The sequence below is a fragment of the Leopardus geoffroyi genome, chromosome C1 (genome assembly GCF_018350155.1).
Source record: "Leopardus geoffroyi isolate Oge1 chromosome C1, O.geoffroyi_Oge1_pat1.0, whole genome shotgun sequence".
Lineage (NCBI taxonomy): Eukaryota > Metazoa > Chordata > Mammalia > Carnivora > Felidae > Leopardus > Leopardus geoffroyi.
Genome location: NC_059328.1, coordinates 106848873 through 106873907, shown reverse-complemented (window position 1 = coordinate 106873907; position 25035 = coordinate 106848873). Strand labels below are relative to the sequence as shown.

The 25035-nt window shown below is 42.0% G+C and overlaps 1 protein-coding gene across 3 annotated transcripts; it reads left to right on the top strand.

Annotated features, from left to right (window-relative positions):
• Positions 1–809: 809 nt before the first annotated feature.
• Positions 810–8218, top strand: LOC123598723 (hornerin-like). Of its 3 annotated transcripts, none has more exons than XM_045479288.1 (4): positions 810–904; positions 1742–1896; positions 3551–5204; positions 6138–8218. In XM_045479288.1, the coding sequence occupies exons 2-4, from the start codon at positions 1759–1761 to the stop codon at positions 7277–7279; spliced, it is 2934 nt and encodes a 977-aa protein (XP_045335244.1). In that variant the 5' UTR covers positions 810–904; positions 1742–1758; the 3' UTR covers positions 7280–8218. The 3 variants fall into 3 exon arrangements, with proteins under 3 accessions (XP_045335244.1, XP_045335243.1, XP_045335242.1); XM_045479287.1 differs by having other exon boundaries at positions 3551–6059; XM_045479286.1 differs by having other exon boundaries at positions 3551–8218.
• The last annotated feature ends 16817 nt before the right edge of the window (positions 8219–25035 follow it).

The window sequence follows — 25035 nt, the reverse complement described above, 5'->3', positions numbered from 1 at the left end:
CTTTCAATTCAATTCGACAAACATTTATTGGGGACTTTGTGCCAAGAAATGTGCTGAGTCTCCAGGTGACACAGGTGATAATAATGCCCATCCCCTGATCTCAAGGAGCTCATAGTCTAGAAGTGATATAAACACATACATCAGGGTATGTGTCTGTGTGTGTACACACACATGCATACATCAGAAAGAATATACACCAAATAATTAACAGTAGCTATTTCTGGGATACCTTGCTAAAGAGCATGGATTTCTTCCTAAGGTTAACAGTAGTTAAAACGAAAGCTATATTGAGAATGGCCACTAAGGTCTGGTAAATAGGGTTAGGTAAAGAGACAAGAAGGCCTGTGCAGTCATTATTGATTCAAGAGGAATGGTTATATCATGGGTAATAATATCCTGGATGATACTCTGGTTGGAAATCCATATAAGAAAATTCAGCTCAAAATGGGAGTTTGACTGGATGATCCTTAAGGTTCCTTTGAAACATCGGGTCCCATGATTGTTGGACATTCAGTCCGTGATGTCCCTGCACACATTCCATTCACTCCAATTAAAGTCCACATAATTGGCTATCGATGCATTATGCTAGATACTTTGTTGAATACACAAAGGTCTTTCTGCATCGCCCAGAGACTCTGGCAGGTGGGGCTGATACTAGCCCAGATTTGGGAACTGCTAGTGCAATCACAGGTGAGCATGTAAGGAAGTAAGAGGGCAATCACCAGGAAGGTGGAGATGGAGGCGGAGGTGGAGCTGGGCTTATTTGTGGTGAATCAGGACATCTCAGGACAGCTCCTCCCTAAGATGGACCATTATCCCCTCTATAAAAAGGCCACTATCCCCAATTAGCAGCACCCTGTAAGCCATTCCAGTCTCCATCCGACTTGTTCCTCTGGTGAACTAGGTAAGTGAACAGGAGTACTTTGGGCCATAAATCCAGTATGTGCTCTAAGAGGCACTGGACACCAGCCTTCTTTCTAATGTACATTGGGGACTTTGATATAATTTTAACTTTACTGAGAAGGAAAATGAAGAGAAGACTGGGAATTATAGCACCTTCTTTCTTCAGGGTCATTTCCTTAAAGATCATGGGGCTTAATTATCCACTAGACAGGTTGCTCCTGGACTACTGAGATTTTTCTCTCTGCTATATAATCAGCAAAGCCTGAGGGTCGGTCCCTGTTTGGAGAATGAAAACAGAAGTGGGCCCAATAGCAGCTGCCCCCAGCTCTTTACCACCTAGGCCTGTGGTTGCTCACCTTGTCTACTTCCTCTGACCTACAAGTCTTGAGGGTCTATCTTAGTCACTGGTGTCCCTTGGGTGGAATCAGGCATGCCATGTGGATGAAGGACCTGTCCCTCCATAGTGGTGGCTGGCACCTAGAGAGGAATTGAGGAAGTAGGTGGATCGGCACGCCCAGGATTTCTATAGCTCCAGAGCAATGTTCATAAAATTATCCTTGGTAGAAGCAGGAAGCTCAAAACAGAAAGCCATTACTCCTACATTCATTCAGGAATGAAAATAAGAGATACAGATTCTGTTCCTAATTTCATCACTCTCTTGCCACATGGCTTGAACAAGTCTGTCAACTCTGGATTGGTTCTTGATTTCAACAGGATAAAATTAATCATGCCCAATTAATTCTGAACAAATACTACAAATGATTGTAACTATTTATGTATTTAACCAAGAAAAAGGAGTAAAAAGAGGTGGGTCTCTCTCCTTTTTTTTTCCCTTTAGGTTAAATTTACGAAAAGATGCCTAAACTCCTACATGGCATTGTCACTGTCATTGATCTTTTCTACCAATATGCCACCCAGGATGGGGAATGTGACACATTGAATAAGGCAGAACTGAAAGAACTTTTGGAAAATGAGTTTCAACAAATTCTGAAGGTAAGAACCCAGCTCAGGACTGAAAACAGCTACAATTCTCTTCCTCACTCCTTCCCCCCTTTTTGTCACATCTGTCAGACTCCTACAGGACTCTCTACTTGGTGATAGAGATTAGGGTTTGGTAAAGGCTTGAAATATGATCAAAAGTTGACCCACAATTGTTTCCATTAACAGGACCAAGGGAAGTGATCCTACTGAACAGATAAAATCCATAGGTTATATAATATCCTATCTATGTGATTCTTATGGAATAAAAAAAATTAGATAGTTCTCAGAAAAAGTAGATGAAATGCATCTTCTTCCCTTTGTCTTTCTTTATCCCAGAACATCCTGACTGACCTGACTGCCTATTTTTGAGATTCTGACACTATAAGGCCTCAGAGTTCAGAAAGTTAGCATCTTGCTCCTAAATCATAAAACATGGTGACCAACATCTTAAAATGTCAGCTCTGAAAATAAATATTTGGGAGCTTAGATCTAGCTCCTGATCATCAATTCATTATACCCAACTGCCTACTAAATATTTCTTATTTGGATTCCTATGGGTGTCTTAAATTCAGTATGTCAGATATGAAACTCATCATTTTCCCTCTAAACTTTCTCCTCTTCTGCCCAAGGCAGAAATCTGGTTCCATTCATAACTCATTCTCTCAGCAAGCACCTCCACCCTCCATATAATTCATCAACAGTCTCTCAAAACTGCCCATTTCTCTCCATCACTATTGCTAGTCCTTTCGCTCAGGCCACCTTCTACTCCCAATCTCAACCTTAAGTGCAAATCTAATCATTTTACGGCACAATTCAAAATCCTTCAGCTTTTAAAATAAATAAAGTCTAAAGTTCCTTCACATAACTTAAAAGGCATGATCTTATCCCTATTTGTTTCTCTAGCAGTATCTCTTGACTATTGAGACTAAAAATCTAACAATCCATAATCTCTTCCTTGTATGAGCCATGTGTCCTCTAACCTCCAGCTCTGTTGTTCCCTCTGCCTGGAAAACTCGTGTCCCCTCTCCTTTCTTTCCTACCCCTTCCTTTGGCCAAGTCCAACTAATACTTCAAAAGACATTACTTCCTCTCATTAACCTTCCTTAAACCCCCACTGGTTCCACTCTGGTGTACTCTCTAAAACATCACAATACACTGTAATTTTAAGTTTGTGTGTCTGAGCCACTAAACTTTAATTTCCATTTTGGCAGAAAACAAATTATTCACTGCTTCATCCCCTGCAGCTAACGCAATGCTAAGCAGATAGTAGGTGCAAAAAAATCTTTGTTTTGAATGAGTTAATGAATAACTGGGCAAATAAAGAAAAGTCATATATAATTATGTTAATCATTCATATTTAACCTATTGCTCACAAAATAGAATCAATTTCCTTGTTCACTAACATCTTTCAGTTGCATCCTCTTCTAGCAAATTCTCACTTCATTGCTTATTATGTCTTTCTTTCTTTCTTTCTTTCTTTCTTTCTTTCTTTCTTTCTTTCTTTCTTCCAGCTCAGGATAGAACACTCCAGCCTAAAGGACTAGGTGGTTGAGCTCCACCTAAGTAAGCCAAGCATTCACATTTCTACAGTCTTCTTTCAAATGGATTGCTGGGTGTGTGTTGTCCATAGTGACATAGCTGTCCCTTGTACCTTGTTCCTATACAGAATCCAGATGATCCAGACACTGTAGATATCATCATGCAAAATCTGGATCAAGATCATGACAAGAAAGTGGATTTTACTGAGTATCTTCTGATGATATTCAAATTGGCTCAGGCTTGTAATAAAATCATTGGCAAAGATTACTGCCAAGCTTCAGGGTCAAAGCAGACAGACCACAGTCACCAGTACCAAGAGGAACAGAATGAAACAGAAGAGGAAGACAGAAGGCAAGGTCATTCAGGGTCAAGTACAGAAGAGAATAATTCCTATTCTGGGGGCTCCAGAAGAAGGATTAAACACAGGCCTGGGTCCAGCTCCAGAAGTACGGGTCATCAAGGAGGCTTATCTAGTTCAGAGCACAGGCAAAGCTCTGGGGAAAGGAGAGAGTCAAGTTCAGGCCACTTCAAGGATAGTAAGAAAAACAAGCATGGTTCTCATCAGCAAGAGAGATTTGAGAGTCATTCTTCTGGTCAGAGGCAACACAGATCCAATTCAAGTGGTCAATTGGGACTTGGTAGACAACAAAAACAGGGTTCTGAATCAAGAAAGTCTTCAAGTTATGAGGGATATGGGTCTGAATCAGGCCAGTCCATAAGCAATGGCAAAACTCATTCAAGCTCCTATGAGTCCTCTACTCAGGGAAAACATAGCAGCAGCTCTAGTTATCAGTCAGGAGGGTATGGAAGACAAAAGCATGGGTCTGGCTCAGTTCAGTCTTCTGCCTCTGGTCACCATGGGTCTGGCTCAGGACAGTCTTCTAACCACAGTCACGAAGAACATGGATCTGGGCAGTCTTCTAGCTATGGACAATATGGTTCTGGCTCCAGTTATCCTTCTAGGCAAAAATACCATGAATCCAACTCAGGTGGTTATCCAGGGAGTTGTGGAAGACAAAATCAAGGGTCTTGGTCAGGCCATTCCTCTAATTATGGAAAATATGGATCTGGTTCTAATCAATCTTCTAGTCAGAAATACCATGAGTCTAGCTCAGGATCCAGTTTAGGTGAGTCATCAAGCTGTGGACAACATGGATCTGGATCAGGTCAGTCCTCTGGCTATGAACAACATAGATCTGGCTCAGGTCAGTCTTCTGGCTTTGGGCAACATGGGTCTGGCTTAGGTCAAACCTCTAGTTATGGACAAAATAGTTCTACTTCAGGACAGTTATCAAGCTGTGGACACCATGGATATGGCTCAGGTGAGTCGTCTAGCCATAGCCGACATAGGTCTGGTTCAGGAGAGTCTTCTAGCTATGAACGACATAGGTCTCGCCAAAGTCGATCTTCTAGCCACAGTAGACATGGGTCTGGGTCAAGAGAGTCTTCTAGCTATGGACGACATAGGTCTGGCTCAAGTCGATCTTCTAGCCACAGCCAACACAGATCAGGCCAGTCTTCTGGCTATGGCCAACACAGATCTGGCTCAAGTCAGTCCTCTAGGTATGGCCATCAAGGGTCTGGATCAGGTCAATCTTCTGGCTTTGGGCAACATGAGTCTAGCTCAGGAGGATCTTTTGGCACTGAGCATGGATCTGGCTTAGGTCAGTCATCAAGCTCTGGACAGCATGAATCTGGATATGGTCAATCCTCTAGCTATGGACAACATGGTTCTACTTCTGGACAGTCATCAAGCTGTGGTCAACCTGCATCTGGATCAGGTCAGTCTTCTGGCTTTGGGCAACATGGCTATGAATCAGGTCAATCTTCTAGCTATGGTCAACACAGGTCTGGATCAGGACAGTTTTATGGCCATGGTCAACATGGTTCTGGCTCAAGTCAATCTTCTAGCTATGGACAATATGGTTCTGCTTCAGGACAGTCATCAAGCTGTGGGCAACATGCATCTGGATCAGGACAGTCTTCTAGCCATGGTCAACACAGATCTGGCTCAAGTCAGTCCTCTAGATATGGTCATCATGAGTCCAGATCAGGTCAGTCTTCTGGCTTTGAGCACCATGGGTCCGGATCAGGTCAGTCTTCTAGCCACAGCCAACATGGGTTTGGATCAGGCCAGTCTTCTGGCTTTGGGCAACACAGGTCTGGATCAGGTCAATCTTCTAGCCTTGGTCATCATGAGTCTGGATCAGGACAGTCTTCTGGCTATGGTCAGTATGGTTCTGGATCAGGTCAATCCTCTAGCTATGGACAATATGGTTCTGCTTCTGAACAGTCATCAAGATGTGGTCAACATGCATCTGGAACAGGACAGTCTTCTGGCTATGGTCAACACAGATCTAGCTCAAGTGAGTCCTCTAGATATGGCTATCATGGGTCTGGATCAGGCCAATCTTCTGGTTTGGGGCATTATGGGTCTAGATCAGGTCAGTCTTCTAGCTTTGGGCAACATGAATATAGCTCAGGAGAGTCTTCTGGCACTGAGCATGGATCTGGCTTAGGTCAGTCATCAAGCTCTGGACAGCATGAATCTGGATATGGTCAATCCTCTAGCTATGGACAACATGGTTTTGCTTCTGGACAGTCATCAAGCTGTGGTCAACACGCATCTGGATCAGGTCAGTCTTCTGGCTTTGGGCAACATGGGTCCAGAACTGGTCAGTTTTCTAGCTATGGCCAGCATGGGTCTGGATCAGGTCAGTCTTCTGGCTTTGGGCAACATGGCTATGAATCAGGTCAATCTTCTAGCTATGGTCAACACAGGTCTGGATCAGGACAGCTTTATGGCCATGGTCAACATGGTTCTGGCTCAAGTCAATCCTCTAGCTATGGACAATATGGTTCTGCTTCAGGACAGTCATCAAGCTGTGGGCAACATGCATCTGGATCAGGACAGTCTTCTAGCCATGGCCAACATAGATCTGGCTCAGGTCAGTCCTCTCGATATGGTTACCATGAGTCTGGGTCAGGGCAGTCTTCTGGCTTTGGGCAATATGGGTCTGGATCTAGTCAGTCGTCTAGCTATGGCCAGAATGGGTCCGGATCAGGTCAGTCTTTTGGCTCTGGACAACATTGGTCTGGATCAGGTCAATCTTCTAGCTGTAGACGACACAGATCTAGCTCAGGTCAATGTTCTAGTTCTGAACAATATGGGTCTAGCCCATGTCACTCATCTAGCTCTGAGCAGTGTGGTTCTAGATCTGGTCAGTGTTCTAGCTCTGAGCAATATAGGTATGGCTCATGTCACTCATCTACCTCTGGACAATGTGGTTCTAGATCTGGTCAGTGTTCTAGCTATGAGCAACAAGGGAGATATAGGTCAAGTTCAAGTGGAACTCATAATGAATACAACAGACCCCATATGGGCCCAACCCCTAATCAATCAAGAAGAAATAGCCAGGAATGGTCAGGGTGCGGCCAAAAAGAAAGAAGTAGGTGTTACAGCCTATCAGGTAGTGGGCCTGATGTATATGAGAGTATTCATGGACAATCAAAAACATGTATGCAACAAAGCCAAGGATGGAGCCAAGGTCCATGGGAATCTGGCTTCATCGAATCAAACTGTAATGAGCAATCAGGAAGCAGTTGCAGACAAGTAGAAAGCTCCTTGAATGGTAGCTCTGGACAATTGATACCCTCTTTTGGACAGTCTAGATCCAACACTACCAATACATTGTTAATTTGCAAGGAGGATAACAGACAAGGTGACTACTGTTATAAAAGAGGAGGAGATAACTGTGCAGGGGGAAGTACCGGCCCAAGTTCCCATAATTTCCACAGCAGCACACCACTCTATGAATATATCCAAGAGCAGTGTGCCAATTCTAAGGATAAATAATAAATAGAAGTGAAATTCATTCAAGTAGCCATTTAAGAAATATAGCACTGTTACAGATAAGCAATTCATTATAAAACTTCTTTTAAAAGTGGGTGTATCTGTTTCTTCTTCTAAACACGTAACTGTACTCTATTCCTTGTTACTAAGGTTCCCTCAGAGAATGTAGAATATGTGAGCACTTTGTTAGGAAATACTTAGTTGAACAAATTATGTGTGGGACCACATTTGAAAGAATAATACAAAGCATATGAGGAGCACGGGGTTTAGTTGAGATATCATTTCAAGAGCTCATTAGTCATTTTAAGATGCCAAAGCCAAACTTTCACCCCTAAAGAACAAAGTATTAGAAATGCATTACCAGTTCTGGGGCCAAAGCCTCTCTTACAGAAACATGGATCATAATTTTTGGTGCTCCCCACATTGGATGGTGATGGAATGGAGAAGATCCTAAAAGGAAAAGCACGGCGTTGGTAGTTTCTGTGCCCATCAAAACCACCAAGACCCTATTTTTGGGTAAATCTTTAATCAATAAGCTAACAAATGGCATTAAAAAGTGGCACTAGGAGCTTCTCCCTCACCAGTGAATAAAAGCATTCTTTCTTAAAGAGCAGGGATGGATATTTTCATGATTAAAGGATACAAATGTGGACTCTAACTTGGTTTCAGCAATAAAGCTCTTGCCCCCTCCTCCTAAGGATTTGCTCCAGGTTAAAAAAGGAAGAGCAATAGCATGGAAATATACTGTCTCCAACCTACTTTTGTAGTTCATTGGTCTTTCTGTGTAGGAAAATATCATTTATGCCCAGATGGAAAGGAAGACTATCTACCACTGCTATATTGCTCCTTGATTTGACTATAATATATTTGTTTCAAGTCTTTGGATTCAAATAACTGGATATCATTAAAATTGACAGCAAATTATGATGATCATATACTAAAGTCTGTCTCATATCTGCTTCGTTTTACTTCTCACACACAGGTAGTCAAACTAGAAACTAACTCAAATAGCTATTTTCCAAGGTCTTGTCCTTCACAAACAACCCAGAATAGACAAAGAATTTTAAAATTTAATGATAAACAACTCGATTTAAGAATGAGCAAAAGATCTGAATGGACATTTCACCAAAAAAAAAAAAGATGTACAAATAGCCAATAAGCACATAAAAATATGTTCAATGTTATTAGTCAACAACATTTTAAAACATCACGAGGGATACCTGTTAAGCTGGTCAAGAATCCAACTCTTGATTTCCGCTCAGGTCATGATCTCACAGTTCATGAGATTGAGCCCTGAGTCAGGCTCCCTGACAACACAGAGCCTTCTTGGGATCCTCTCTCTCCTTCTCTCTCTGTCTTTCCCCTGCTCACATTCTCTCAAAATGAATGAACGAATGAATGATGAGATGCTATTGTACACCCATTAGAATGGCCAAAATTAAAAATACTGGCAACACCAAGTGTAGATGTAACAAGTGAAAAAATAAAATGACACAGTCACTTTGGAAAATAGTGTGGCAATTTCTTACAAGGTAAAATATACCTGACTATGTCACCCATCAAATCTGATCTTAGGTGGAATTAAAACGTATGTCCACATGAAGATTTTTACATGAATGTTCATAAAAGCTTTAATAACAGCACAAAACCTGAAACAACCCAAATGTCCACCAACAAATGAATAGATACACAAATTGTGGTATTGTCATACAATTAAACATTATTTAGGAAGGAAAAAAGAATTAACAAACATGATATGGATTAACCTCAAAAACATTATATTGATCAAAAAAAGCTAGACACAGGGGCACCTGGGTGGCTCAGTCAGTTAAGCGTCCAAATCTTGGTTTTGGCTCAGGTCACGATATCATGGTTTGTGGGATTGAGCCCCACGACGGGCTTCACACTCACAGCAATGAGCCTGCTTAGGATTCCCTCTCTCCCTCTCTCTCTCTGCCCCTCCCCTGCTTGCACTCTCTCAAAATAAATAAAAACTTTAAAAAGAAAAGCTAAACACAAAAGAGTACATACAATATGATTCCATTTATATGAAAGTTACTAAAAACAAATAGAAAAACAGAACGTAGGTCAGTGGTTAACTCAGAATGAGAGAACTTATGAACTTAATAACTGGCTAGAAAGAGGAACACAAGGGAGCCAAAAGTAATGGGAATTATTCTACACAGTGCATAAATTACATATGCACTTTATCATATGAAAACTACAGCTCAATAAAGTTGATTTTGTTTAAAGTCTCCACAAGGCTTTTTGTGAAACTTGACTAATTCTAAAATTTATATAGAAGAGCAAAGAATTAAAAATGTCCAGGACAATTTTTAAATAAGGAGAAGGAATGTCATCTTATCAGATATCAAAATATTACAAAGTTACATTATTCAGGACAGTGTGGAACTATTATAAGAACAGACACATAGAACAGTGGAAGATCCAGAAACAGACCCATGCTTACTTGACTTATATTAGTAATGACTCTGCATTTCGGTGGGAAAAGACAAACCATTCAACAAATAGTGCCAAGATCATTGGTTTTCCATGTGAAAAAAAATTATATCTCCATTTCATATGCCATATACAAAATCAGTTCCAAATAAAGACCTAAAGTGTGATAAGCCAAAAATTTTTAAACAATAAAGAAAATACAGGACAGTATTTTTATGACTTCAAAGTAGACTGAAGTCTTAAACAAGAAACACAGGAGGAAGAGTTAAGATGAAGGAGAAGTAAGGGGACCTTGGGTTTTTCTCATTCCTCAAACACAGCTGTATTGAGGTCAGATTACTTGGAACACACAGAAAATAGATTTGCAGAGCAGCAGAAGGATCTCCACAGTTGGAGGGAGACAGCTTGGCAGATGCAAAGTACATAGACATGAATTGGGGAAGAGAAAATGCCGGAGCTGTGGAGGGGAGGAAACACTTTCTGTGGAGACACAAAAGGGAGAGAAGAGAGGGGTTGAGAAAGTGCAGCATCAAGTTAGCACAAGAGGAAAACCTCTCTGGACCATGGACTGGGGAGCTGGAAATACTGAGTGTCCCAATTCTTTTTTGCAAACAGATTTTAGAGCTCCAACCTGGAAGCTTTGGAAGTGTGCAATTTTCTCTGGAGTGGAGCCATGGCGTGCACTCCTGGGGAAGAGGGAGCTAGCCCCAGAGTGCATAGTGTAGTGTAGCAATCTCTGGGATGCACAGGGAGAGAACAGTCCCCTTCCTCTTAGAAGAGGATTTATTGCCTCCCCAAGGACAAAAGACCCTGCAGGTACCAGCCAAAGGCCTTTCATCAGCAGGACAGAGAGACTCTACTCCAGAGGAGGGGAGTGGATTCATGCCATGCCATGCCATGATCACTTTGGATTTTGAATCCCAGCTGCGCACCAAGTGCCGGGTCCTTAAGATTTTAGGTTTTGAATCCCACACACGCACCAAAGAAAAAATGTAAGAGAAATGCAAGACAGTTTTGGCACAGGGCGAGGTGACTTCCTCCACTAATCCTCGAGGGCTGCCTGAACAGCAGGGGTTGAGGTCCCCAGCTGATGACTAGAGATTGGGGTGGAGCCATTTCTCCCCAACACCAACACGGTGGGATCAACACAGCAGCCCCCAGTAAAGTAGGACCCACTTACACCAAACCCTGCCCCACCATGCCTGGCAACTGTTTATTTATTGGGGCAAGACTGACACTGAGCCAGCACAGCCACCACCACCCCCAGGCACCAACAGAAAACTTTTTTCTTTTTTTTCTTTTTTTTCTTTTTGTCATTTTTACCATTTTTTTTTTTTCTTTTGGAATCAGGTTCATAGTCTCTAATTAGGTTTTTGTCATTTCCTTCCTTTTTTTTTTTTTTTCTTTTTGAATCAGGCTTTTTTATCCTTTTCTTTTTTCCTTCTGCTTTTTTTTTCTCTTTTTTTTTTTTTTTCTTTATTTTTCCTTGGAATCAGCCTTATGGTTTTTTGATTCCCTGTTTGATTTTTTTCTGTTCCTGTTCCTAATGGAATCAAGCTACTCCCTCTTTCTTTTCCCAGGATTACTTCGACAAACAAATCAAAGCACACCTACTTAAAGTCCCAAACATTTCACCACTGCAAATAAGGAGGAGCTCTGCAGAGGACTGACCAGTGGGAAAGAGCAGCCAGAACATAACAGCAGAGCACACACAGCATACACCAGAAACACTTCCTGGAGTGCTGGCCCTAGACAGTGTATGACACCTTTCTAACATAGTAGTACTCCCAGGTGAAGGACACATAACAAGCTTTTAAAACATTCAAAGACAAAAAAAAAAAAAAAAAAAAAAAAAAAAAAAAAAAACATAGCCAAATGACAAGACAGAGGAATTCTCCCCAAAGGAGAGGTCAAGAAGAAATCACAGCCAGGGACTTGCTCAAACAGGTATATAATATATCTGAACAAGAATTTAGAACAGCAGTCATGAGACTACTAGCTGGGTTTGAAAAAAAGCATAGAAGACACCAGAGAAACCCTAGCTGCAGAGATCATAGACCTACAGTCAGGATGAATTTTAAAAATTCTATAACTGATATTGAAAGTAAGGGAATGGAGAACCATCGATCATGCTAATGGAGACCAAAGTCAAAAGAAAGCTGGAGTAGCCATACTTACATCAGACAAACTAGATTTTAAAACAAAATCTGTAACAACAAAGAAGGGCATTATATCATAATTAAGGGGTCTATACATCAAGACCTAACACTTGTAAATATTTATGCCCCCAACATGAAAAACACCCAAATATGTAAATCAATTAACCACAAATAAATTAATTGATAATAATAGAAGACTTTAATATCCCACTTACAACAATGGACAGATCATCATCTAAGCAGAAGATCAACAAGAAAACAATGGCTTTGAATGACACACTGGTCCAAATGTACTTAACAGATATATTCAGAAAATTTCAATCTAAAGCAGCAGAATAAACATTTTCTCCAGTGCACATGGAACACTCTCCAGAACAGATCACATACTGTGTCACAAATCAGCCCTCGACAGTTATAAAAAGACCAAGATCATACCATGCATATTTTCAGATCGCGACCCTATGAAATTTGAAATCAACCGCAAGAAAACAATTTGGAAAGCCCTCAAAAACATGGAGGTTAAAGAACATCCTACTAAAGAATGAATGTGTCAACCAGGAAATTAAATAACAAATTAAAAAATACATGGAAGGAAATGAAAATGAAAACAATCCAAACCCTTTGGGATGCAGCAAAGGCAATCCTAAGAGGAAAACACATTGCAATTCAGGCTTATCTCAAGAAGCAAGAAAGGTTCTAAATACACAGCCGAACTTTCCAACCTAAAGGAGCTAGAAAAGGAGCAGCAAATAAAACCCAAAGCAGAAGAAAGGAAATTATAAAAATTAGAGCAGAAATAAATAATACAGAAACAAACAAAAAAACATAGAACAGACCAATGAAACTAAAAGCTGGTTTTTTGAAAGAATAAACAAAATTGATAAACCCCTAGCCAAACCTCTCAAAAAGAAAAGAGAGGAAACAAGCAGATAAAAGTATGAATGAAAGAGGAGAGATAACAACCAACACCCCAGAAATACAAACAATTATAAGAGAATACTGAAAAATTATATGCCAACACTGAACAATCTGGACAGAATGGACAAATTCCTAGATACTTACATACTACCAACTGAAATCTGTCCCAGGAGACAGCTATTACCAGAGATAACTTCTTATACCAAAAAGACTTGATCTGCACGGCATATTTGTTCTTCTCATCTTCCTGTGAATTGCCTTCCTCCCCGCTGAAGCCCCAGACCTGCGGCTCCTTAGCTCAGGATGGTAGGTATATAAGCCTCAACTGCCTGACTGCTTTTGAGTCTCATATTTTTATGGGGCTCCCATACATATGAAATTAAATCTTTCTCACCTTACTCTGTCTTCTGTCAATTTAGTTAGTAGGGCAGCCAAGGAACCTAGAACGGAAGAAGGGAAAAGTTTTCTGCTTCTACTTGATACATGTATCAACATGGACAAGTCCCCAAAGTAGAATATTGAGTGAAATAGTTGTAAAACATATGTGTATAGTATACCATTTACTTAGTTTTACAACATATATAACAATCCCATATATTGTTTGTGGTTAGTACATAATTGGTAAATATAAAAATTCTTTTGGGAATGTGAAACACCAAATTCAGGATAGTGGTTATCTCTGGAGAGAGGGGTGATGGGTGTTGAGGAAGGCATTCCTGATGAGCACTGGGTGTTGTATGTAAGTGATGAATCACTGAATTCTACTCCTGAAACCAATATTACACTATATGACAACTAACTAGAATTTAAGTAGAAACTTGAGAACAAACTGAGGGTTGATAGGGGGTGGGGGAGAAGGTAAAGTGGGTGATGGGCATTAAGGAGGGCACTTGTTGGGATGAGCACTGGGTGTATGTAAGACAATTTGACAGTAAGTTATATTAAACAAATAAATAAATAAATAGAAACTTGAAAGAAAGAAAGAGAAAAAGAAAAAAAAGAATAAAACTTGCTTCCAACTTAAAAAACCTAACTGCTTTTCAATTAAAAAAAAAGAATAACAAAGCCAAAAGTTTTCTTCAGCAAGACAATGTTGATTATATTATTCCCTCCCTACACTTAACTTGTAAACCTCAAATTATTTCACAAGAAAAAGGAGGGCCCAAAGATCAGCGTTAGAATGCCCATCAAGGTCTGCTCAAGAGAGAAAGTACTCTGACAAGCTAGCCCACAGACGTATCTGCTCCAGCATGTCCCAGCTGTTGAAATACATGTATCGGTACATCAGTGCCTGATGATATTCATCATCTGAATCATACAACCAACTTTCTGGCTCAACTTGAAACTCAGCAGGGAGCTGTCTGAAAATTTTGGTTTCCTGTAATTTTCCCAAAAAGAGAAAGCATTCACTAACCATTCACTAATATAGACAACTAGTGTTTCTGGCAGTGCATTTCTGACTTTCTGGTTCCCTCTTGACATTCTGGTTTTCATACTTCAGTCCCTGGTGAGTTTAGTTACAAAGAAACAGCTTTCCTGAGTCTAATCAACTCTGCAACATGAGCGCATTCTACCTGAGCCTACAAGAATGATGGCCAAACCCAGACCCCTTTTCCAGGCAACAGCCCAACTTTATTCTTTGCCTCTTCCAAATTTCAAGAGTTCAGGAGCAAAAACATTATTCTAGTAAGAGAAAACAAATTTCACGCAAATGCCTAGTTGTATAGCTAAGCCCATTTTTCATGTGTCTCTCTTCTGTTAGAACCACAGAACCTAAAGGGTAGAAAAGGGTGAGGTAATTGTTTCAGGCAGTATCTAATAGGGTCTCAATACCTTGTCCAGAGTCTGGACCTCACTTCTGAAGATGAAGAAAGTTGATTTTTTTTTTTCTGTACACTCAGATGTAACCAAGCTCTGAGAGACAGATTCATACTAAACAAAGCCTTAAGGATCTAATTCACTAACTACAAAATACACATGCATTGCGAACAAGAAACAGTTGTCCACCACAGGATATCCCCTCCCACTGGATAGATTCATTTAAGAGATTATCAGAGGTTGTTAAATGAGCTCAAGAGCAAAAGAGTTTTATTCTCAAAAGGTTGCCCTATCATGTTATGGTAACCTGGTGATTTTAACAATTTTCCCTAAAAGGGAAAAGAGTACGAAATTAACATCTTTATTGAGTACCATGTGAGCTGGGAATATTAAAGTATGTGTTTTATATGTATTATTAAATATATTATTTATTGCTTAGTTTCATTCTCATTACAACCTTATGACTAGAGGTTTTTTATATTCATTTTATTAAAAAGGAAAGGTGAAGTGAGTTCCTTACATTAGTAGAGCCAGGTTTGAGACCCAGATCTGTCTGACAAACACATCTTCCACGCTAGTAATATTTCTCTTTAAACAACTACAGTTAACCCCTGAACCACAAGCAGGTTAGGCACGCTGACCTCCCCCCAATAAGCACAGCTGAAAATATGCATATAACTTCTGGCTCATCCAAAAATTTAATTACTAACAGCCTACTGTTGACCGGAAGCCTTACCAATAACATAAACATTCAAATAACACATATTTTGTATATGTATTATATAACAACATTCTTACAATAAAGCTAGAGAAAATGTTAACAAAATCATTAAAAAGAGAAAATATAGGGGCGCCTGGGTGGCGCAGTCGGTTAAGCGTCCGACTTCAGCCAGGTCACGATCTCGCGGTCCGTGAGTTCGAGCCCCGCGTCAGGCTCTGGGCTGATGGCTCGGAGCCTGGAGCCTGTTTCCGATTCTGTGTCTCCCTCTCTCTCTGCCCCTCCCCCGTTCATGCTCTGTCTCTCTCTGTCCCAAAAATAAATAAACGCTGAAAAAAAAAAAAATTTAAAAAAAAATTAAAAAAAATAAAATAAAAAGAGAAAATATATTTAATAGTATTGTACTATATTTATCCCAAAAAATGCACACATAAGTGGAGCAGTGCAGTTCAAACCTGTGTTGTTCAAGGGCCAACTATACAGATACCTCAAACCAGAACAGCTCCCTCTTCTGGGCACTGTGGAAGACACACCAACTAATAATAACCCTGACTCCCCTTTTCTTGCCCTCAATACAAGGATACTTAATGTCCTTGAGGGACACTTGAGAAATACCCTCACTCATCAGCAACACACTTAGAAACAATTTCCAAGGGAGGTTCCCTGCTGCAGATAACTCATGTCCTCACATTTATTTATCTCATCACATTTAATGGTCCTCATTAAGTTCCATTCCAGGGGGTGGCATTTCTGACCTTGTCCTCCTTAGTGTATGCCTCATTTGAAGTTCACTGTGGACTAATTAGAAACAACCACCCACAGTGTTACACTCTTTAAAAGACAAAGATCTTATAGCCACTGCCCCCAACACCCAGAATTCCCTGTCCCACTACCTACTCCTATGCTCTCTGATTCCTTCGCCCTGTGTGTTCTACCCCGTGGATGAACTATCCCAGAGCAGCTTTCCCGGCTGCTGCTTGGTCCTTATCTACAAAGCTTGAGCATTCCAAGTCTTGAAGGTCTTAAATCAGCAGGTACTCTGAGGCACAGAGCTGGGACAAATCCACTGTTGCAATACTGCCAGACTTTACAGCAGAGAAGGGGAACTCCATGCAAAGTTATCAAGGAAATAGTATGCTGGGGACCAAAGAGCAGGTGTCTCTGGCTCACGCATGTAGGGCAAAAAGAGAGTATTGGGAACTGTAGCAGGAAAAGCAAGCTGGAGGCAAGCTCTAATGGGCATAAATGGAGTTGAAGTAAGCAGAAAAGAAAACCCAGTGAAGCACATTGATAAAGATGAATCAAAGCAGGGAGAGAAGCAGAAGAAAGTGGTGTTCCAGAACCAAAAAGAATTCCAGTAAGTAATGGGCATGAACATAAAATGTAGTTAATAAAGTTATAGTAAATAAAATGGTAGGGTATTGGTAGAAGAGTACATAATGCAGATCAATATAACTGAATAAACAGTCCAGAATCAGGTCCTAATATTTTTTAACTGAAATGTGGAATATCAGCTACAAAGTCAATATATGTAAAGCAATTAGAAGAGTGTCTGGTCCAGTGGCACCTGGGTGGCTCAGTCAGTTAAGCATCTGACTCTTGGTGTCAGCTCAGGTCACAATCTCATGGTTCATGAGTTCAAGCCCAGTATCAGGCTCCATGCTTGGCAGCGCAGAGCCTGCTTGTGATTCATTCTCTCTCTCTCTCTCTCTCTCTCCTTCTCACCCACACACGTGCACGTGCAGGTGTGTGCTCTCTCTCAAAATAAATAAATAAACTTAAAAAAAAGAAACACAAGAGAAAAGTGTCCAGTACATAGTAATCAATGAGCATATGTTAGTGGCTATTCTTATTTACCACTTGTTGTTATGGTGGTTGTAATTATTATTAAAAATCAGTGTGGAAAAGAAAGATCCCTTCAAGACGTAGGGTGGTAAAGAGAAGAATAGACAGGAGGAGAGAAGCAGCAAAGAAGGCAATTAAACCGTATGCTGGAAACTAAATAAAAATTTACCAGATGAATAATATCTATAAGCCAAGGGGAAGGAGACTGTGAGACAGTCAGTACCAGAGAGAGGGATTCACTGCTGGCCCAAGGACTGAGAAGAAGTGACCAAATGGAATCAAAAGCACATACAGAGAAATCAGTCTTGAAAAGGAACAGGGCACCTCACACTTCTGAGGCAAAAAGGAGATAAAAAATAAGTGAAGACATAACTATGTCAATGTTCTAAAAAGGGGTCCTAGGATGAGCTGCATCAGAATTGGCTGAGGCAAATTCTTGGACTCCACCCCACACCCAGGGAGTCAAAACTTCTAGGCGATGAGGCCCAGCAAACTGCATTTGAATGGTCTGTGATCTACTGCTTTCCTTTCAGAAGAGTGGAATTTAGAATTCATATCCATTGGCCCCTATGGAGAAAGAAAACCAACTCCTTAACCAGCCACAATTATGACTAAGCCGACCAGGTCCCTCAGATGGAGAGGAAAAAAGGTCTTTACACCCTGAGATAAGCTAAAAATAAGGAAGAATATTCTACCTAGAATTAGTCTCTCAAAATCAATGAAGCCTGGAGCCCTTTCCTGTAAACTTCTAACTCCCTAACATAAAAAAATTTCTTGATGTCTGCAATGCTAACATCTACAAGCATGAAAATCCTGTGGGGAAACCACTCTTTTTCCACATAAACACACTAAATGTAGCCTTGGTGATTTGTGATTTTTTTTCCTTTCAGTGTCTGCAGTGTCATTTATTCAAGGAAACAGTCTTCTCCAGACTGGACTCCTAATGTTTACTCAATTACTCCACCACCTTAACATAGGAAGAAGTGAAGTGATCTAAAAGGAAGATGGGGGAGGGAGGGAGACTTGAAAAAAGCAGAAACAGTGTGAAATACCTGTTGAGGGTCTGACAAAGGGCACCAACCAGGAACCAGAAAACAGACTGCTGGGCAGTTTTCAGAGCTTAGATAAGGCTGCACATCACAAATGTGCAGGAGCAGCTAACACACCATAGTATATGATACCTGCTGACACTCAACAGCCTGGCAGGAGCAGCAGAGAAAATGGAGTTAGGTTAACTGCAGGTTTGGAACTGGCAGGGCAGAGAGATCCTGGGAAGATGGTGGCGTAGGAGGACACTGGGCTCACCGCGCCTCCTGCTGATCACTTAGATTCCTCCTACACCTGCCTAAATAACCCAGAAAACCGCCAGAAGACGGTTCTAGCAGAACAGAGTCTCCGGAGCCAAGCGCAGACGAGAGGCCCACGGAAGAGGGGCCCCTCCCAAAGAGGATCTCCGGAGGAAAAGCAAGCTGAGCCTGCCCCTCCCACCCCCATGCACCTTGCCGATCCACCCCAGCTAATATGCCAGATCCCCAGCACCACAAGCCCGGCAGTGTGCAAGTAGCCCAGATGGGCCACGCCACCCCACAGTGAATCCCGCCCCTAGGAGAGGGGAAGAGAAGGCACACACCAGTCTGACTGTGGCCCCAGTGGTGGGCTGGGGGCAGACATCGGGTCTGACTGCCGCCCGGCCCACCAACGGAAGTTATTCAAGACAGCACAGGGGAAGTGCCCCGCAGTCCCACACCACTCCAGGGACTATCAAAATGACGAAACGGAAGAATTCCCCTCAGAAAAACGTCCAGGAAATAACAACAGCTAACGAACGGATCAAAAATGATTTAAACAATATAACAGAAAGTAAATTTAGAATAATAGTCATAAAATTAATCGCTGGGCTTGGAACTGGCAGGGCAGATGCAAGGGAAAGTGAAGGCTCTGACCACGGACACTTCATGATCCCTAGTGAGGGTTACAGGTATGGGAGGAAAGGAAAGAGCTGTACAGGACCTCTCCTCAGCCCAAACTGCATGTGTGTGACGAGAGGGATAAAGTTACAGCCAAATTTTCCTCTACATTCCAATTACTGTAGTAAAGATGGGCTTGCTAGTAGCCCCAACTTTTTTGGGTAAAAGTAAATAACAATATGGAATATACTAGAAGCCATGTATCAGTGTGAGGTCACGTACCCCTTTTTTTACCTCACAACTCTTTGGAGCAGAGATCCTTAAATCAAGGTTTGCAAACTGAGATTTTTATAAATTATCATGAGGCCAAGGACACACAGTCTGCCTGTGATGGAGTTCAGGTCTGAATTCAAGTGTGACTGACCGCAAAACTCACTCTCAATCCATCCGCTAGCCCACACTGACCTCACCAGGACTAGAGAGGCTCCACTTTGTAGAGTGAAGGGAATCAGGATCATCAAAGGGAAACCAGAGTTCTGGTAGAACAAGGGGTTGCAGGGAGTATTCTAAGAAAGAATTAAGAATATAGGGGTATTTTTTGGCAACAAGACTAAAGAAAATGAGAGAAGCATAATGTGGGAAAATTAGCAGCAAGAATAAAGTAACAGGCAATAAGCAGCTGGTAATAACAAATTGATAGCTGTTAATAACAAATGTGTATCAGACTGCTGACTGAAGGAGTGTGTGCATGAGGAGGTGGGGGTGGAAGGAATTTAGAGGAAGAAAATGAGCTCAGCCCACTCACTACTGTTATCTGAGACATCTCTCAAAGGGCCCTGTCTAGATAAGGAGGGTCGTCATGCCTGGCAGGAGGCCACTCTTACTGCACCCTTAATCCAATCCTTTCCTTCTGCCCACTTTGGGGAGTGGCCTGGGTGACTTGTCTGCTCCTCTTTGGGATGTTTTCCCATTGCCAAGAACAATCCCAATACACTATAACATGACAGAGGCCCACAGTCTCAAAAGTGTGATTAGGGATCCAGGCTAGATATAAAATAAAGACTTAAAAAATAGAGATGGGATAAAGAACAGGTGTATTTAAAAAGTGCATACCCTCCCAACCAACAGCTGTACTCCTGCTGTTATACCTTAAAGGAATATCCAACATTTACGTAAAACTTACTATATGCTAAAAGCCACTATATATAATCCTCTTGATAACCCTTACTATATAACCCACGAGAGAAAGAATTCCATTTCCCAATTTACTGATGAGCACAGAGATTAAGTAGTTTGCTACAGTCACAATAGCTAGCACATTTTTATTTCTTTATCTTGAGAGAGAAAGAGAGAGAGAGAGTGCATGAGTGCAGGAGAGGCAGAAGACAGGAAAAAAGAGAGAGAATCCCAAGCAGACTCTGTGCTGTCAGCGCAGAGCCCAATGTGGGGCTTGAACTCCTGAACCTCAAGATCACGACCTGAGCCAAAAACAAGAGTCGTACACTTAACCAGCTGAGGATCCAGGCGCTGAGAATCTACAAAAGCTAACATCTAAACCACAACAGTGCGACTCTATAAAGTTTTTGTTCTTTTTCTTTAATGTTTATTTATTTATTTTGAGAGAGAGAGAGAGAGAGAGAGAGGGAGAATCCCAAGCAGGCTCCATGCTGTCAGTGCAGAGCCCAACATGGGGCTCAAACCCACGAACTGTGAGATCATGACCTGAGCCAAAATCAAGAGTCATATGCTTAACTGAGCCACCCAGGCACCTCTCTAAAGTTTTTGTTCTTAACTCATGGCACCAAAGATGGCTATGTGATCTGTCCCCTGTCCAGAGGTGCCCAGAAGGAGCAAGTCCAAGAAACTCAATCCATACACCCTTAACAATCCATGCATCCTGAACACAAAGCTACATCCACCCAGGAACTCTTCTCTTCACTCAGGCCCTTCCGTTTGCCAAGCTGTATGCTCAGAGGACTAGGTCCATGCAAAAAGGAAGCCTTTCAGATGCACACAGAGGTCCCGTACAGCCACAGCGCCGCACTGACTGTCCTGTGCAGGAAGCTATTTACAAAGGTGTTAATGCAGCACTCTTTGTGCTGATGAAGTTGGAAAATGGACAAATAAATCGCACTCTATTCTTACACTGGGATGCTATGGAACACTCAGAAGGAATGGACTATTTGTTATGTATCTGTAGATTTTTCAAAAACACAACATTGAGTGAAAGTCAAGTTGCAACTTATGTACAGGAACAAAAACCAATATTACATTTTATACATATACACACACATTCACTCAATTCATGAGATGGTTGTTTCTGAGGAGAAGGGCAGATTAGAAGCTGGGAGGAGGGGTGCCTGGGTGGCTCAGTCGGTTGGGCGTCCGACTTCGGCTCAGGTCATGATCTCGCGGTCCGTGGGTTCGAGCCCCGCATCGGGCTCTGTGCCGACAGCTCGGAGCCTGGAGCCTGTTTCGGATTCTGTGTCTCCCTCTTTCTCTGACCCTCCCCTGTTCATGTGCTCTCTCTGTCTCAAAAATAAATAAATGTTAAAAAAAAAAAAAAAAAAGCTGGGAGGAGATCCCCAGGAAAGACTTAAATATACCTTTATTGTTTTATTCATTCGAATAAGACTTGAAGCAAATATGACATAATGCTTATTAGTATCAATTCTAGGAGGCAAGCATGCAATTGCTCAAAATAAAAATACAGACCACTTTTTAAGAACAGGCTTAGTGGGAACCTGGGAGTCACAGCTAGAAAGCTGTGCTGTGAGAGGCACCTGGGTGGCGCAGTCAGTTAAGCCTCGGACTCAATTTCAGCTCAGGTCACGATCTCACAGTTTGTGAGAATTGAGCCCCACATTGGGCTCTGTGCTGACAGCGCAGGGCCTGCTTGGGATTGTTTCTCTCTGCTCCTCCCCTATCTGTGTGTGTGTGTGTGTGTGTGTGTGTGTGTGTGTGTGTGTGCATATGCATGCTCTCTCTCACAACAAATAAATAAATGTTTTTAAAAAAGAAAGCTGTGCTTTGAGATCAATAATTGGAACTTCATGGCTCATGGCTTCAGAGATGGAACGATTATGGGTGGTGACAAGGTCTGAGGTGTGGCCATTTCAATGGGTGGCTGAAGCTGAGTGGAGGTGGGAATCGATGGGGTATAAGAAACAAAGGATTCAGATGTGTCACCAATGTGGAAGTTTTCCAGAATGATGACAAAAGCCAGGGAGGCAAGAGAGAGGTGCCAACATTCTCATTGAATATGGTTATAGGGCAAGAAGATTACTTGAGCCAAAAATGAGGATGGTAAGAGGGCGGAGTATATGTGTATTAGTGGAGGTGTGGCTGTTGAAAGAAGCCACACAAGGAGCAGAAAGCCCAGGCCACGCACAGTGGAGAGAGAGGGGTACACCCACGGGAACACCTGGACAGCAGGGTCATTCAGGAAAAGCCCGGTTTCAGTCAGGTGAGGAGATAGTTACCTCACAAATCCCACTGAAATTCTAAGGGTATAATTCCATGATCCAAAACTCTAGCTTCAATTAAAGAGGAGTGGTGGGTCCTACCAGCAACCAATAAGCAGAGAACTGGAGACGTGGTGTGTTAGACATGAAGCTGCCGAGCACACCAAGGAGGAGGGGACACTGAAGGAAATCATCACAAAGTCGAAGCCCAGACGCTCAGTCAGGAAACGGGGTCAATGCTGAGTGACTGAAAGGACCTGAGGGAGCAGGCAGAGCGATCCCAGAACACTGCAGGTAAAGAGCTGACAGACTGGGAAACGACCATGACCCTGAAAACCGCTCTGGGGAAGTGTCAAGGAACGAATGGAGACAGGCCACCTAAGAAGAAACGTGTGATTTAGAGTCCAGAATGGACCCATACAACAGCGGAAAATCAATATGCAAGACTTAAATCCTCCTGGAGATAGAATTGGAAAAGTGACTGGACCAGGGTGGTGAAAAGGAAGACAGGCAAGAACCCAGGAAGGGGACAGGGGTCGCTAGACTTCCACAAATGCCCTCTCAGGCCACTTTTAGGCTAAGGCAAACTTGGGAGGCTGAGTTTCTCCAATACTTATGCCAAGACATGACTTCATAGCACCAGAGCACCTCCCTATAGGGCACAAAGTTCCCGTGGAGACACTAAGACAGGGAGGCCCATGTCCTCTCAGCTCTGGCGTGCCCACACCTGCAAAGTGGACTGTTCATTGATATTGGAAACATTCACTTACAGAGAATGTGCTATAAAGACGGCCAGCCATGCTGATCAAGGCCTTATTCAGAAAATACATCAATCCCTCTCTGACACACAAAAAATCACCATTCCTCACACTCAGTCTGGGCAAAGGAAGAGCTAAGTCTCACACACTATATCCTACTCTTTATTTCTTCTCCAAACTCCCCTCCATTTGTGTTCAGGTGATCTTTTTTCTATTCTAGACAGAAGCGAGATAGAAAAAAACACAGGTTCTGTCCCATACCATCGTCTCACACCTGCTAGCTGCCTTTGGCATTTAGAAGGGAAGAATGAACTTCTGCACCCGCTGGCCCCTTGGTTTGGACTGACAGGCCCCAGGGGACACCTGTGGGAAGCCCAGAAGGTCCAGGAAAGACTTCGTCAATACCGCACAGATCTGCCACCATTGCCTCTGTAGCTCTAAAATGTTTCACTTCCCAGTATCTCAAAATTCAGTAAAAGAAAAATCACTCTAAAGTATAAAATAATTGATTATCAAACCCACTGTTGCTCTGTTTGTCAGAGGGAGGTGGTGAGAATACTAAGTGCCTGAAATGGTGGGGCACAGGGGGAGAAAGGCACTTTTTATGGGTAAAAAAAGTTTGGTAAATTCTGGTTTATATACACAATGGAATACTACTTGGCAAGGAGAAAGAATGAAATATGGCCTTTTGTAGCAACATGGATGGAACTGGAAAGTGTTATGCTAAGTGAAATAAGTCACACAGAGAAAAACAGATACCATATGTTTTCACTCTTATGTGGATCCTGAGAAACTTAACAGAAGACCATGGGGGAGGGGAAGGGAAAAAAAAGTTAGAGAGGGAGGGAACCAAACCTAAGAGACTCATAAAAACTGAGAATAAACTGAGGGTTGATGGGGGGTGGGAGGGAGGGGAAAGTCGGTGATGGGCATTGAGGAGGGCACCTGTTGGGATGAGTACTGGGTGTTGTATGGAAACCAATTTGACAATAAATTTCATATTAAAAAAATAATAATATAAAATAAAATTTTGTATTTCCAAAAAAAAAAAGTTTGGTAAAATCTCAAAACCCTCTGGTCCTACCTCTACACCACCAGGGCTCCTGGAATGAAACTTCCGGTTGTGTTGACTGAGCAGAGACAGAGTCACAGTGAGGAAGGAGGGGATAAGAGTGTAAAGGAGGGCTTGGGCAAGCACCAACCACCACGGTCATCATCGGCCTGGCTTCAGACACGGCTGCCTTCTCCCCCTACAAAGCAAAACCAGCGGAGAAGCAGAGTTCTTTTAGATTTCTGTGCAGCTCCGCACATAGAGAGCTGAGTGGTGGCACATCCTTCATTGTGTCAGGGAGTTCATGTGCACATTCTATCTGAAACAATTGCATCCAGACCTGGTACCTCTCTCTATGGCCACCACCTCTCCTGCAGAAACTCCATCCTCAACAAATCCCAACCTCCCTTCACTACATCCTTGGTCACATTTTGCAAAGGTCATTCCTGAGGAAATGTGGCTGCCTGTTTCAGATCAACAGTTCAAAAGAGCAATAGAACATAAGTTATCTCAATGGCCCATTGAATAATAATAGCTCATAGTACCTATATCTTGTTGATCATTTACTACACGCTAGCACTGCTCTAAGAAATTTGTCACAATAATTCTGTGAGATATTATTCTTACCTGTATTTTGCAGATCAGAAAACAGAGCCAGAGA

What these genes read in the sequence shown, in the direction of transcription:
- LOC123598723 (XM_045479286.1), top strand. Translation starts at nt 1,759, where the DNA reads ATGCCTAAACTCCTACATGGCATTGTCACTGTCATTGATCTTTTCTAC. An exon ending in AGTTTCAACAAATTCTGAAG is followed by an intron (nt 1,897 to 3,550) that starts GTAAGAACCCAG and finishes GTTCCTATACAG; the next exon opens with AATCCAGATGATCCAGACAC.